Source organism: Pristis pectinata, chromosome 26, assembly GCF_009764475.1.
Source record: "Pristis pectinata isolate sPriPec2 chromosome 26, sPriPec2.1.pri, whole genome shotgun sequence".
NCBI classification, from domain to species: domain Eukaryota; kingdom Metazoa; phylum Chordata; class Chondrichthyes; order Rhinopristiformes; family Pristidae; genus Pristis; species Pristis pectinata.
This window is the reverse complement of record NC_067430.1, coordinates 10956617-10969490: the sequence shown is the minus strand read 5'-3', so window position 1 is coordinate 10969490 and position 12874 is coordinate 10956617. Positions and strand designations below refer to the sequence as shown.

At 43.2% G+C, this 12874-nt stretch overlaps 1 protein-coding gene across 1 annotated transcript in view; it reads left to right on the top strand.

Moving 5' to 3' along the window:
- The first annotated feature begins 3685 nt into the window (after window positions 1-3685).
- The window catches only part of trim62.1 (tripartite motif containing 62, tandem duplicate 1), a 72144-nt gene continuing 62955 nt past the window's right edge, over window positions 3686-12874 (top strand). Inside the window, exon 1 of the mRNA XM_052039359.1 lies at window positions 3686-4322. Within this exon, the coding sequence (XP_051895319.1) occupies window positions 3717-4322 (606 nt within the window). The 5' untranslated portion in view covers window positions 3686-3716. The remainder of the gene's footprint in view (window positions 4323-12874) is intronic.

Sequence of the window (12874 nt, the reverse complement as noted above, 5' to 3'; positions counted from 1 at the left end):
GCATGTCGTGGCCGTACTGCTTATAGCAGAAAGGTGTCAACCTGTTGAAGCAGCAGCACAGCACTACATGTGTGCTAAACAGTAAAAACATTGAAGCTCTGCAGTCTTATTGTATCTAGTCATGAATAATAGTGGGTAATTAAACAGCTAATGGGAGAAGGAGGCTCCAAGAACATTCCCATCCTTACTGACAGGGTTTAGCACATGAGTGCTAAATGCAAAGCAGAAACCTTCAGTCATGTTCAGCTAGAAATGCCAATTGGATGATCCATCTCTGCTTCCTCCTGGGAACCACATCATCATAGAAACCAGTATTTAGCTATCAAATGATTGGGATCATTGGTTACAGTAATGGCTACAGGACCAGAAAACATGTGAGCTGTATTAATGAAGACCTGCATTCCAGAGCCAGCCACATCGTTGGCTGAGCTTTCCCAGTACATTTACAACTCTGAGATTGACCTGAATATGGAAAATTGTCCAGTTAAGTCCTACCCACAAGAGCCAAGACAAATCTGATCTGCCTAATTATTGTCCAATCAGTCTACTCTCAATCATCAGGAAGGTGATGGGAAGTGTAGTTGAACGTGTTATTGAGTTACACTAATACACCAATAAGCTGTCCACCAATGCCCAATTTGGCCTTCTCTTAGACTACTTGGCCCAGACCACATTGCAGGCTTGATATAAACAGTAAAGAACCAAATTTCTGATGTGAGGTGAGAGTGACTCCTCCTGACCTTTTTTGGTAGCATTTGACTGAATGGCATCAAGGACTGCTGATAAAACACGTCAATGAGCTTCAAGCAGAAAACGCTTCAATGGCTTGAGTCACACCTTACACAAAGAAAGATGGTGGTGGTCATTAGATTCCAGTCCACCCAGTCCTAGGATATCACTGCAGGAGTTTCCTGGGACAGTGTCCTAAGCCCCAACTATCTTCAGCTGCTTCATCAATGACCTCCATTCCATTTTAAGGTTGGAGTAGGAATGTTTGCTGATCCAATAATGTTCAATTCCACTGGCAACTCCTCAGAAAAGGAAGTAGTCATTGTCTGCAATATTCCGGTACAGGCTGATAAGTGGTAAGTAACAGTTGTACCACTAAAGTGCCAAACATCACCAATTCTCCCACCACCAATATCCTGAGGGTCACCAATGATCAGAAACTCAACTGGACCAATCACATAAATACTGTGGCTACAAGAGATCAGAGGCTTGGTATCCTATGGTGAGTGACTCACCTCCTAACATCCCTCAGCCTTTCCTCCATCTACGACTTACAAGTCAGGTGTGTGATGGAAAACTCTTCCCTTGCCTGTGTGAGTGCAGTTCCAAAAACTCTCAGGGAGTTCACTGCCATCTGGGACAAAGCAACCCTCTTGGCTGGCACACCATCATTCACCCTAAACATTCATTCCCTTCAACACCGGTACTGGGTCTAAATCCGACAGCACTGTGGGAGCACCTTCACCAGGAGGACTGCAACATTTCAGGGCAGTAGCTCACAACTACCTTCCCAAGGGCAATTAGGGTAGGCAATAAGTTTTGTCCTTGCCCGTGACACTCAGATCCAGAAAGATGAATTAATAGAAGTCCAACTACTTAAAAAGAGCAGCCCATAACATCAGGAGACACAAGAAACTGCAGAGGCTGGAACCTGAAGCAAAAACAGGACTGCTGGAGGAACTCATTGGGTCAGGCAGTATCTGTTGAAGGAAATGGATTGTCGACATTTCGGGTCAAGACGTTTTATCTAGACTGGAAGAGTAGAGGGGAGAGCGGGAGACTGTGTACACTGGCTACCTCCCCTCTACTCTTTCAGTCAAGATGAAGGGTCTTGACACAAACCATCGACTGTCCTTTCCCCTCCACAGATGCTGCCTGACCCACTGAGTTCCTTCAGCAGTTTGGTTTTTTGAGTGCATGACATCTTCATGTGTTTATGTGGAGAGTCCGTATCTTACAGCATGTGAACAAGTCCGGTTTCACTCAGGAAGGTTGGGAACCTCGGTTCCAGGGTGGGGCTTGAATATCATGCATTGATTCAGAGATGGCATTGTCTGCACTGATCTGATGCCAAAACCCAAGTTTGGTGAAAGCTAACCAGTTTTACCTTGTTGTCTCACTGAGTTTTTCCAAGCTGGATGGTGTCCTTAGCCCTCAGCAACAAAGACCTCGGAACAGATCTAAGGAGCAGGGTTAGTCAGGCAACTTCTTTATGCATTGTTCCATGAAAGCTGTCTGGTAAAACTAACATGCCAGTATCTGCTAGCTAAGTCTCCAGGACTTGTGAAGGCCCATTAATAATAACCATGCAACTACCTCTGACCCTAAAAGGCAGCTTCTATGATGCTATTTTGAGTGCATCACTGCTAAACTCCACTGTTTGCTCAAACAAATCCACGTAGAGTCGTTTATTATCCGACAGAAGTGGGGAGCCTGCTTAACTTTTCTGGTCACCAGTCTGAGCATACAGAGGCCAATCATATCATAGTTTCTGGCACTCGGCCAACTCACCACAGTCGAGGGAATGAACCAAGGAAACGTCTTTGTGTCTTGGTTGTTAATTGGTTTGAGCATGATATATCTTTACTGGGTGCTAGAGTGGCGCAGTAGAGCTGCTGTCTTGTGGCTCTAGAGACCTGGGTTCAATCCTGACCTTGGGCGCCGTTTGAGTGGAGTTTGTACATTGTGACTGTATGGGATTCCCCTGGGTTTCCTTCCACATCCCAAAGAGGTGCAGTTTGGTAGGTTAATTGGCAACTATAAATTGCCCCTTTTGTTTAGGCGAGTTGTAGAATCTGCAGGGAGTTGATAAGAACGTGGGAAAGAATGAAAAAATGGGGTTAATGTCGGATCTGTGTAAACGGGTGGTTGGTGGTCAGGATGGACTCGTTGGGCTGAAGGGCCTGATTTCATGATGTATCTGTCTTTGGCTCTATCTCTTACATTTTCTGTGTTCACATATTGATTAAAAAAAGGCTACTTTAAAATCCTGCTGGACAATCTCATTGAGACTTGGTTTGTAAATATATTGTTCAAATGAGAAAGTTCACGATGTCCCATAATGAAATCCCACCGCCCAAACTCCTTTTGGGGTCTATCGGCGACATCTCATTCCAGACAATGTTGTATAATAAATATGGTTCGTGATCATACGTTGTAGTGCTTTGATCAAGAGTGCATGTTAAACCCAGTTGATTACCGAGTGGTTTGAAACTGAACTCTTCTGACAGGATAAAAGATCGAATTTGGGTTGTTCAGCCTTGGAAGGAAGCAACTGACGGAATTTGCGGTAGATTATCGTGGGGATAGGAAAAAAGGAAACCCAGAATACATAACCTAAAATTACATTTATAGGGGCTGCACAGATTCAAAAAGGAAAAGGGTAAATTTTGAACCGAAATCGGGAAATTCTTTAAACAAAAGGTGCTCGATCTTGGTCACCGGTTTGGAAATTAATCGGCGAGGGCGAATCAGCCACACTTTCACCGACCCTGTTTAAGAATCTCTATTTTCTTTTTTGATGTAGCGAATCCGATCGCTACATGAATGTAACACAATCGAGGCGCAACCACTTCCCGGGGGAGGGAAATTTACCAACAAAAGAAACACCCCCGCAAGCACATTTTAGTGGACTGGAACGGATATTTTTTACAGGATGGCAGAATTCATTATTTGAGCAAAAGATAACGCAGGGCGACGTTCTGAGAATGCCCAGGCTCAAGAAATCTGTGCCGGCTTCCCCTCCCTGTGCCTCAGGTGTCAGCTTGGTGCTTTCCACAGGAACACTTCCTGGAATGAAATTGATCACGAATAAGGACGATCGCAGAGAGAAATTGACACAGGAGCGGGTTGGAGGGAGAGCGGTCGCATATCTGAACCACATCAAGACCTGCCAACCCTTTGCCCTTATGGCTTGCAGCCTCAAAGACGAGCTACTGTGCTCCATCTGCCTGAGTATATACCAGGATCCAGTGAGCTTTGGCTGCGAGCATTATTTCTGTAGGAAGTGCATCACCGAACATTGGAACAGGCAGGACCACAGCTCTCGGGACTGCCCTGAGTGCAGGAGAACCTTCAGGGATCCTCTGCTCTCTCCTAGCCTCAAGCTGTCCAATATCGTGGAGAGGTACAGCGCTTTCCCGCTGGACGCCATCCTACAAGCCCAAAGGAACTCCTTCCCTTGCAAGGACCATGACAAAGTCAAGTTGTTCTGTCTGAACGACAAATGCCTGGTGTGTTTCTTTTGCGACGAGCCCACGCTACACGAGCAGCACCATGTCACCAACATCGATGAATCCTTTGAAGAAATCCAGGTAAATCTCGGCTACTGGCTCCGTGTTTTCCGGAAAATAAGAGCACACGGTTTTAAAGGGGCATTAACCCAAAGGGAATCCTAATCATCACAGACAAGTGCTAGGATTAATTTTCACCATGCATTTCATACACGCCATTTGCATCACTACATTGCATAATGTTTACCAAATAAAGATCCTAAACAACCAAGCTTGTAGAGAGAGAGGGAAAAATGGGGTATAAGTGACGGTCATCGTCCCGTGATCCATTAATCAAGGGGCAAAAATAACTCCGCCATAACCCAAACATATTTTGCGTGGCAGATGTTTCACAGTTTTAAAGCCCGAGATTTCAGCTAAATCCACATTTAAACAGACAATAGCTTCAGGGAAAGTGACAATCCCTCCCTTATTTGGTGGTGGTGGGGGGGATGTGGAAGGATGCGTGAATTAGCCCAGCTAAACATGACATGTAACACTGAGTTAATATTAAAGAGGAAGGGTTTTAGTGGAGCGTGCATCCTCTTGGAAAAGTACAAAGAAGGGTATGGTTTTGATTGCTACAACATTCTGACCTCGCTGTAGAAATTGCCGGTTACTTCCTGGTGAGGCGATGGGGGAAGGGGTGCCTTGGTGGGGAGATGATTAAAAAAAGACAGAAAACACTGGAAGAACTCAGCAAGTCAAGGCGGCGTCTGAAACAGAGTAAACATCCTCAGTCAGACCTCGACCTGGTAGCTACACGTTATGGCTAAATATAGACTGCTAATTGGGTGGCAAGGTGGGCACTGCAGATCAGCCCAGACAGGGTCTTGTCTCCAACCCAAGGACTGGTGGGGCCTCGGACAATTTCCCTTTCGTTTCTTAAGGATCTGAAACTAATCGTGGCATAGATTATGTTTATATGATTATTTTGACTGCAACAAGCAAATGACTTTCTTAAGTGTAGTGGATGCCTTTTAGGGATGGAATTTTGGGTTACAAATCATAAACAGCAAGATCCCATAACTGAAGGGTTGACAATGAACAGCTGGGCTATTACATCTGAGAGAGAAATATTGGTGAGTGTATCAGGAAAAACTTTCATCCCGCTAATTTTCAAAGCCACTCAGGAGTGCAGACAGTGATTTGATTTAAAAACCCATCTGAACGAAGATGCCACCAAAAACGTAGCATTTAATTAGTGCTGGCCTGGTTTTGTCCTCAAGTCTTTAAACGGGAATTGAACCCACAGCCTTTGGCTCTGAGGCTAATGTCCAGTAGTTAACCTATGACTTGCAGTTTCCTCTCTCAGACTGAGGAAGCAGCAGAGGAACTTGGGTCTTGGTTTGCTTATCCCCTTAATTCATGTCGACTTCCACAGCCCTATCTTTTTAAGTTAAATAATGAATTGATGGGATTGCTTCCCAGTTATCAATATTATTAGCTAGTATGTTTGCAGTGTTTCCAGCTAGCCTGTTAACTCTCTGTGGATATGGTTGTGTGTCAGTGAGGTGGAATGTACTGCCTGTTGCTACCTGCACTGGAAGGCATCAGAAATATCTGAAGTAAATGTTCCCTCTCCTATTTGTATTTCACCCAGAACTTGATTAAAGTATTGCAGGTACCTGGGATTTCCAGATAATTATTCAAGGAAGTAAATTCGTACAGTAGAAATCATGGGTCATCTTGTGTCCTTTCCTTTGAAAGCCCCATCCAGTCAGTCCAGTTTCTTTCTGCCAGTTAGTATGTCTCATTTTTGCTGAATCTTTTGGCATTACTTTTTCAGATATCATAATGATGTGCTGTGTAGTTGTTTAAATAAAAGAACACCTTTTCTCATTACTTTCCTTTTAGTGTTTTCTAGCTTGGAATCTCATGCCAGTGGAAATGTGTTTCTCCCAATCTACTTCCTTAAATCAATGGTTTCTTCCCCTCTGCTGTCTCCTGCCCCCCACCTCCAAATCTCCACCATCAGGGTTCATCAATGGTCACCCTCTCATGCACTGACAGCATCCTGCCTACTTTAGTGTTTCTGCTTCCCTCCTCTTCTGCATGTTGTCTACAGCTGTTGTATTCTTGATGTCTATTATGTTTAATATAAATCCAGCCCCCACCACTACTTCACGTATTTTTCTCTCCACTCTTCATGGTTGTGAATGGTGTTGAGCTCCACTTTCAGTGGGGCCAGTCATTCTTCACAGTCTCATTCAATGGTCCTTTCTTTTGGCACCAGCCTTGTTGATGGTCCACATAACAACAAGGCATTACAGTCAAGCCTGATCCATTCCTTCATTCAATGAATGAAGCACTGACTATTGAACATAAGTGGGGAGACCCCGACTTTCCTTAATCCTCTGTTTGGTTCCGAGCTGAGTAAATGTAAGGTAGTGCTGTGATTACTGCCTTGATTTGGATCAATGTTTGGCCAGGTATTGAATCCCAGCCCTTGGTTCTTGGGACCCAGTTCCACACTGGCCAGTATTCTGTCAAATTGAGAGCTTTTCATTAAATTGCTTGGATTTAAATGGTTCACATAAACATATTTACTCTTTTTACAAGAACTTCTTAAGGTCATAAATGACCACATGTATTCCCGGGAGCTGTTATTTCCTCCTTTCCTGTAGTGCCAATTGCACCCACTGAGTTGACCTTGTTGTCCTGAGGACCCAGTACTATGGCTGTTGTTTCTAGAGCCCTCTTGTGAAAGAGGTTGCATTAGATCATTCTGAAGGGGAGTGTTGCCTTGGCTCTAGGCATGCACCAATTCAAATGTTTGGCAGTAAGACTTTTTCTACCATTGCTCACCTCCCTTATTTCCCCTTCCTGTGGTGATCTTGTCTAAAATTGAGTCAAAAACGCACACTGCAAAAGCAGATTTGAGCCGGTATCTGCCAAACCCACCAACATCTGTTTTTCCCTGGCTAAATTATTCAACAATTGAGAATATTTGGCAGTCAACTAACCTTGTATCTTTTTGATTTACTGTAGTCCTAATACAAGTATTATTTGCTGCTAAACTTGTTCTTTGTCCAGCTACTATTTCATACTTGAGGCTGATAATCCTGAGAGAGTCTACATATAACACATCTGTGCTAATAATGAATTTGGATTATTGGGCAGTTGTTCAAGGAGAATGGCCTTTGTCGACCAAGTCAGTGCCAGTAGCAATCTCATCTGGTAACAAAATGAAAATGCTGGTGCAATCTCATTACATTACTGACCAAATTCCCAAAATAGACACCCTTTTCTGAGCTCTGTCATGGGAAGAGATTGCCAGCAAGACAAAACAAAAGGTTTAATGATGTTCTCAAAATTTCTCTGGAGTTGGGGAGGGGGAGTCAATGCTCCCACTGACTTTTTGTAATCTGTGGCCCATGATAGCTCAAAGTGGAGAAGGAGCATTAAGGATGGTGTTGATAGCTTTACTTCTATACACTAGGAGGACATAGAAGAACCACATGAATGGTGGAAGGAGGCTCCCACCTCACAAGTTACTGACCTGAACACCCTATCAGCCACCTCTTGCCCCATCTGTAGAGAAGTCAGCTTCAGAACCCACAAAACCAGCGTAGAAGCAAGTCATTCTTTATCCAGAGGGACTGCCTGGGAGAGCAGACCATGATGCTGCTACTCTGTAAACATCTGTAGAATCAGATTTATTATCACTGGCATGTGACATGAAATATGTTGTTTTGCAGCAGCAGTACAGTGCAAAGACATAAAATCTATAAATTACAGAAATAGTGCAAAAAAAAGGAATAATGAGGTAGTGTTCATGGATCGTTCAGAAAGCAGGAGTTCTGTGCTTTCTCCTTTATGTGGCAACTGACAGAGGTTTGGTATCCAAAAATAAGTTGGGCTTGTCAGTTTTGAGCAACTGCTTACCAGTACTTACTGCATAGATCTGTTTATTTTTGGCTGGAGTCAGGAAGTTTGTGGGGTACATATAAAATTAATGATCACATTAGCTTCCACGTTTTAATTATTACTACTAAGGACATAGAAATTGTAATCTAGACAAACCAACAAATTCCAGACAGCAAATTAGTTTTCTTTCACCAAAAATGGGCTAGTTCCACATCGACTGGCCTGCCAGTCAAAGCTGGAGTCCTGATCTGCAGCCAGCATTCTCTTTGGAGGTACTAACTTCTAGCCTAAAATGGAACACATTCCGACAGTCTATTCTTCTCCTTATAAATAGCACCTTCTCTGACATGCTGTAGTGCTATATTTTGCTGAATGTGTTTGTGAATTTTCAGTTAGTTACACTTTTGATGTTGCACTTCATCTGCACTACCTGAGAATCACAATTTTTTAAAAAAGAAATCTAATCACTAAGCTCTAATTTATATCATTTTATGTCTTGTGGTTTTAACAAGGAAACTTGTAATACACAGCAACAAACAATCTGCTGGAATAACTCAGTGGGTTGAGCAGCATCTGTGAGAGGAAAGGAATTGTTGACGTTTTGGGTCACAACCCTGCATCAGCACTGATTCCAGCTCCTGCAGTCTCTTGTGTCTCTCAATTGTAATACACAATTGTACTTTAGGATTATAACGATACATTGTGGGCTATGGTATAGATTCGGAAACTCTCCTCTGCCCTGATTTAAGTAAGGCTAAAAGTTCTGCTCCAAACAAATGTTCAAGAATATAACTTGCTGTAATACTGCGAGCTGTGGTAGGAAGGTTCCCTCCCAACACTTCCCAATGAGCTGAGTGAATGGTAACTGCAACATTGGTTCAGTTACCTTGCAGACTGGTGAATATACTCATTGGGGGCAGTAAGTAGATAGAGCAGGAGCTCAACTGCTAAAGTCCCTGATTATTTGATATTTGCTATGGCAGTTATGGCCATCACAGCCTTTTTTCTCTTGGTTCAATTGAGAATGCCATGAACCATTCACACTTGGAAGGTCTGAAGTTTACTGGTTTGTATCATATTAGCTGGAATAAGAATGAGGGGACTATCATTAAAGAAGCTCCTGTAGTTAAGAGGAGATCGCCAGACTGCTAATCCAACAAAGCCAATGGGGGTATCTTCACCAGAGAGACAGCAGCAGTTGAAGACGGTGGTTTTCCACCAGCTTCTCGATGGCAATTAGGGACGGATAATAAATGTTAGGAATGCCCACGTGTAACAAATGAATGATATAATTGCTTGATCCCTTCTGCTGGTCACTTTGCTTTGGAAATGTGGAGCAGTGATAGTCGCCCAACTTTTCCTCACCCTATTCCCCTTGCAATCAATATTCACTGTCTGGAGTTGGGTGAACCAAATCATTGGGGCAATGTATCAGCAGCACCGCAGTGGAACTGTGATACAACTAGAGTTGACACTCGTAGGAGAGAAGGAGGAGGAAAAAAAGAAAATATCTCTGCTAGAGTCTCAGAACACAGAGTTCTTTGATTGGGCAAGTATTTTGTAAATTCTATTCAAAAGAGGTAACAATTTTAGGGCTATTGTGTTACAAAAGAATTGTGAGTTTTGTAAGCAGTGTGATGTTGACATTCTGATGAACCTATTGGTCTATGTGCATTAGAATTGATCCCAGCTGTGAGATTTTTTTTAAAAAAAGATCTTCCTGATTTGTGCATGATTCTGTTTTTCAAAGCTTTTTTGTTGTTTTAGTGCTTGTATACTGTTTCAAAGCTGCAATTATTAGGGGGATGAAGATGAAGCTTCAGAATTTCCTTCAGGGAGTCAAAAACTGACAATTCTATCATTTAATTTATGCACCCTCACTACAGAATCCAGCACAAACCAACGTAGATTGAAATAAAGAAAAGACTTGCAGCTTTATCATATGTCTCAGACAGATTGGAGTGCTTTGTACATGAAGTGCTTTGCATTGCAGTTGTAGGCTAAACACAGTCAGTACGCCATGCATCCTGTCTACACTCTAGGATCTGAGCATAGTGTGGCTTGTGCTCCAGTGCCAAACTGAGGGTGCTTTACATTGTTGGGACTTGGTCCTTTGTGTTAAAGATCTGCTGGCTCCATTGAAGAATGGCGATTTATCCATTCAACATTTCCTCTCTCAACCAATCCCAGTGAAGGCAGGTTAACTAACCATTTATTTTGTTGCTGTTGGTGGGCTCTTGCATTGTGGGGATGTACAGGAGGGGTCGTGGAGATTGAGGGACTTATAATTACATGGGGCAGATGTATATTTTTCCATATGGCTTTTGGGTTGTTGGTGTAGATGTGTGTTCCTCTACTATGTGGTGGCTGTCCTGGCTACCAATGAGACTGCAGATTGTGATAGGGGAGAGCTGGGTGGAGTGATTGTGCTTGCTTTAATTTTATCCATCCTCTGCAAAGTTGTGTTTAACACCCATAATTTTTCCTGAGGAAACACAAGGAATTTGGAACCAATTTGTATTCCTTCTGGTGCTGATAGAACACCCACGATCAGGATGCAGCCCAGTCTCCCATTTTCCCTCTATTTAATTCCATTTGTCTCTTTGCCTCTACTGAAGCAATTGAATCTTGCTTGGGTCTGTTTCCATAGTCACCCACACTCCTTTGTCACCTCAGCCAGTTGGTTATGTCTGAAGTGTGGCAATGACTACTGAACTGTGTTGGGTAATACGAACAACGCAATTCAGCTCTTCAAAAACAAAATGTTATAGTCTCCTTTACTACTGTCTGTTAAGATAAATGTCTTGTCTACCCATAGAGTGATGAGGTTGAGAGGTGTTTATGGTGGTGGGGGGGGGGGGGGGGAAGGAAAGTTGCATTTTATTTAACACTTTCAATTGGCATTTAATTAAGAGGCTCCTTTTGAAGGGCCGTTATTCCTGTTATGTAAATAAACATGGCAACCAATTTGTTCTTGGCTAGGTACCAAGAATGAGGTGGGCAAACGATTGGTTAATGTGGGTGGTGGCAGCTAAGGGACATAATTCTGCAGTGGGAGACACCTGATGTCCAAAGGTTTATGTTTGCTGAACAGAAAGATTGAACTTTGTCTTATTTGAAAAATGGGGCTCTGATAGTACGTTTGAAAGCAGTACCGGAGGGTAATGTCAGTCAAATCTATTTGCCCCAGTTAATCCAGGATGTTTTAGCCTAATGCCCCCTTTACTGGAAAATGTTGTTTTCTCTGGTGAAGGTGGCTTTTCTTTTAATTCATGCCTTTGTTGGGTAGATTGAAATTTTAATTGCAAAACCCAGCTAAAATACTGAGAACAAGTGGCTATGTCTTGCGATCATATTTTTGCAAGAAGGTGGTTTAGAGAAAATCAGTAATTAAAACTGAGGGAGCCTGCCAGCATCCATAAACCATGAGCATGCAGCTTGAGTGATATAATGGCTGCTTTGCAACCCTGTGATTTAAATTAGGACCTCGCCTCCACTCAGGCAGACATTCCCCTGTGTGTCCTGTGTCGGGAGTGCTCAAAGTATCAAATTACTGAATGAGAAGCATTCCTAGTGTGGGGGAAATGATCAAGTAAATTGCCGTTGAAATATTATTTTGTGAAGGCAGTGTTTGCTTTTGCTTCCTTTCTCTCCTGATGGCACTGGCTCACAGTGCAGGTTCAGTCTGAGGATAAAAGCTGCCCTCGATACATCCCTCCCTCAGTCAGACACAAAGAATGATGCTGATTGAAGCCAGGAGCACTCTGGTTCCCGAAACGTACCGGATACTCAAAGGTCTGGATAGAGTGGACGTGGAGAGGATGTTTTCATTCGTAGCGGAGTCTAGGATCTGAGGGCACAGCGTCAGAATAAAGGGGCACCCCTTCATAACTGAGATGAGGAATTTCTTCAGCCAGAGGATGGTGAATCTGTAGAATTCGTTTCCACAAAGGGCTGTGGAGGCCAATTCATTTGGTGTATTTAAGGCAGAAGTTGATGGGTTCTTGATTGGTAATGGGGTTAAAGGTTACCGGGAGAAGGCAGGGGAATGGGGTTGAGAAAAAAATCAGGCATGATTGAATGGCAGAGCAGACCTGATGGGCCGAATGGCCTAATTTTGCTCCTATATCTTGTGATTTTTTTTATGGTGAATTACAGTCCACTCTGAGAATCTCTGGCCAATATTTATAGTAGTGGTTCACTGAATGGAGATTGACTGTGGAGACCAGAGCCACCATTGGCTTCAGAGGGAAGGAGAAACCCGGTTACTGGACGAGGACAAGATTAGGTCAAGTGGTGGTGATGATGCTGCTTTTATTGAGGGGATGCACACTTCGAGGCTGGCATCAAAAGGCTGATGGGTGCATGGGGTCCTGGTGTTTTACAAGGACGCATGGAACCTGTTTACAAATAGGCACCAAAGGCATCGGGGAGGAGAGGAAATTGGACGAGACAAAGTAGTTGAAATGAAATCAATATGATACCATGTTTTTTTTAAAATATTCAATAGTGCTGGAGAGAGTGCAGAGAAGATTCAGCAAAGAGAAGATTCAGCAGGATGTTGCCTGGGATGGTGTGTTTAAGATTAGAGGAGAGGCTGGGTTGTTTTTCCCCTGGAGCAGAGGAGGTTGAGAGGGACGTGGTTTGAGCTATATACAAAAATGAGGGGTATAAATTGGGTAGACCACAGAATTCTTTCCCCATATCAGAGTAGATGAAAATAG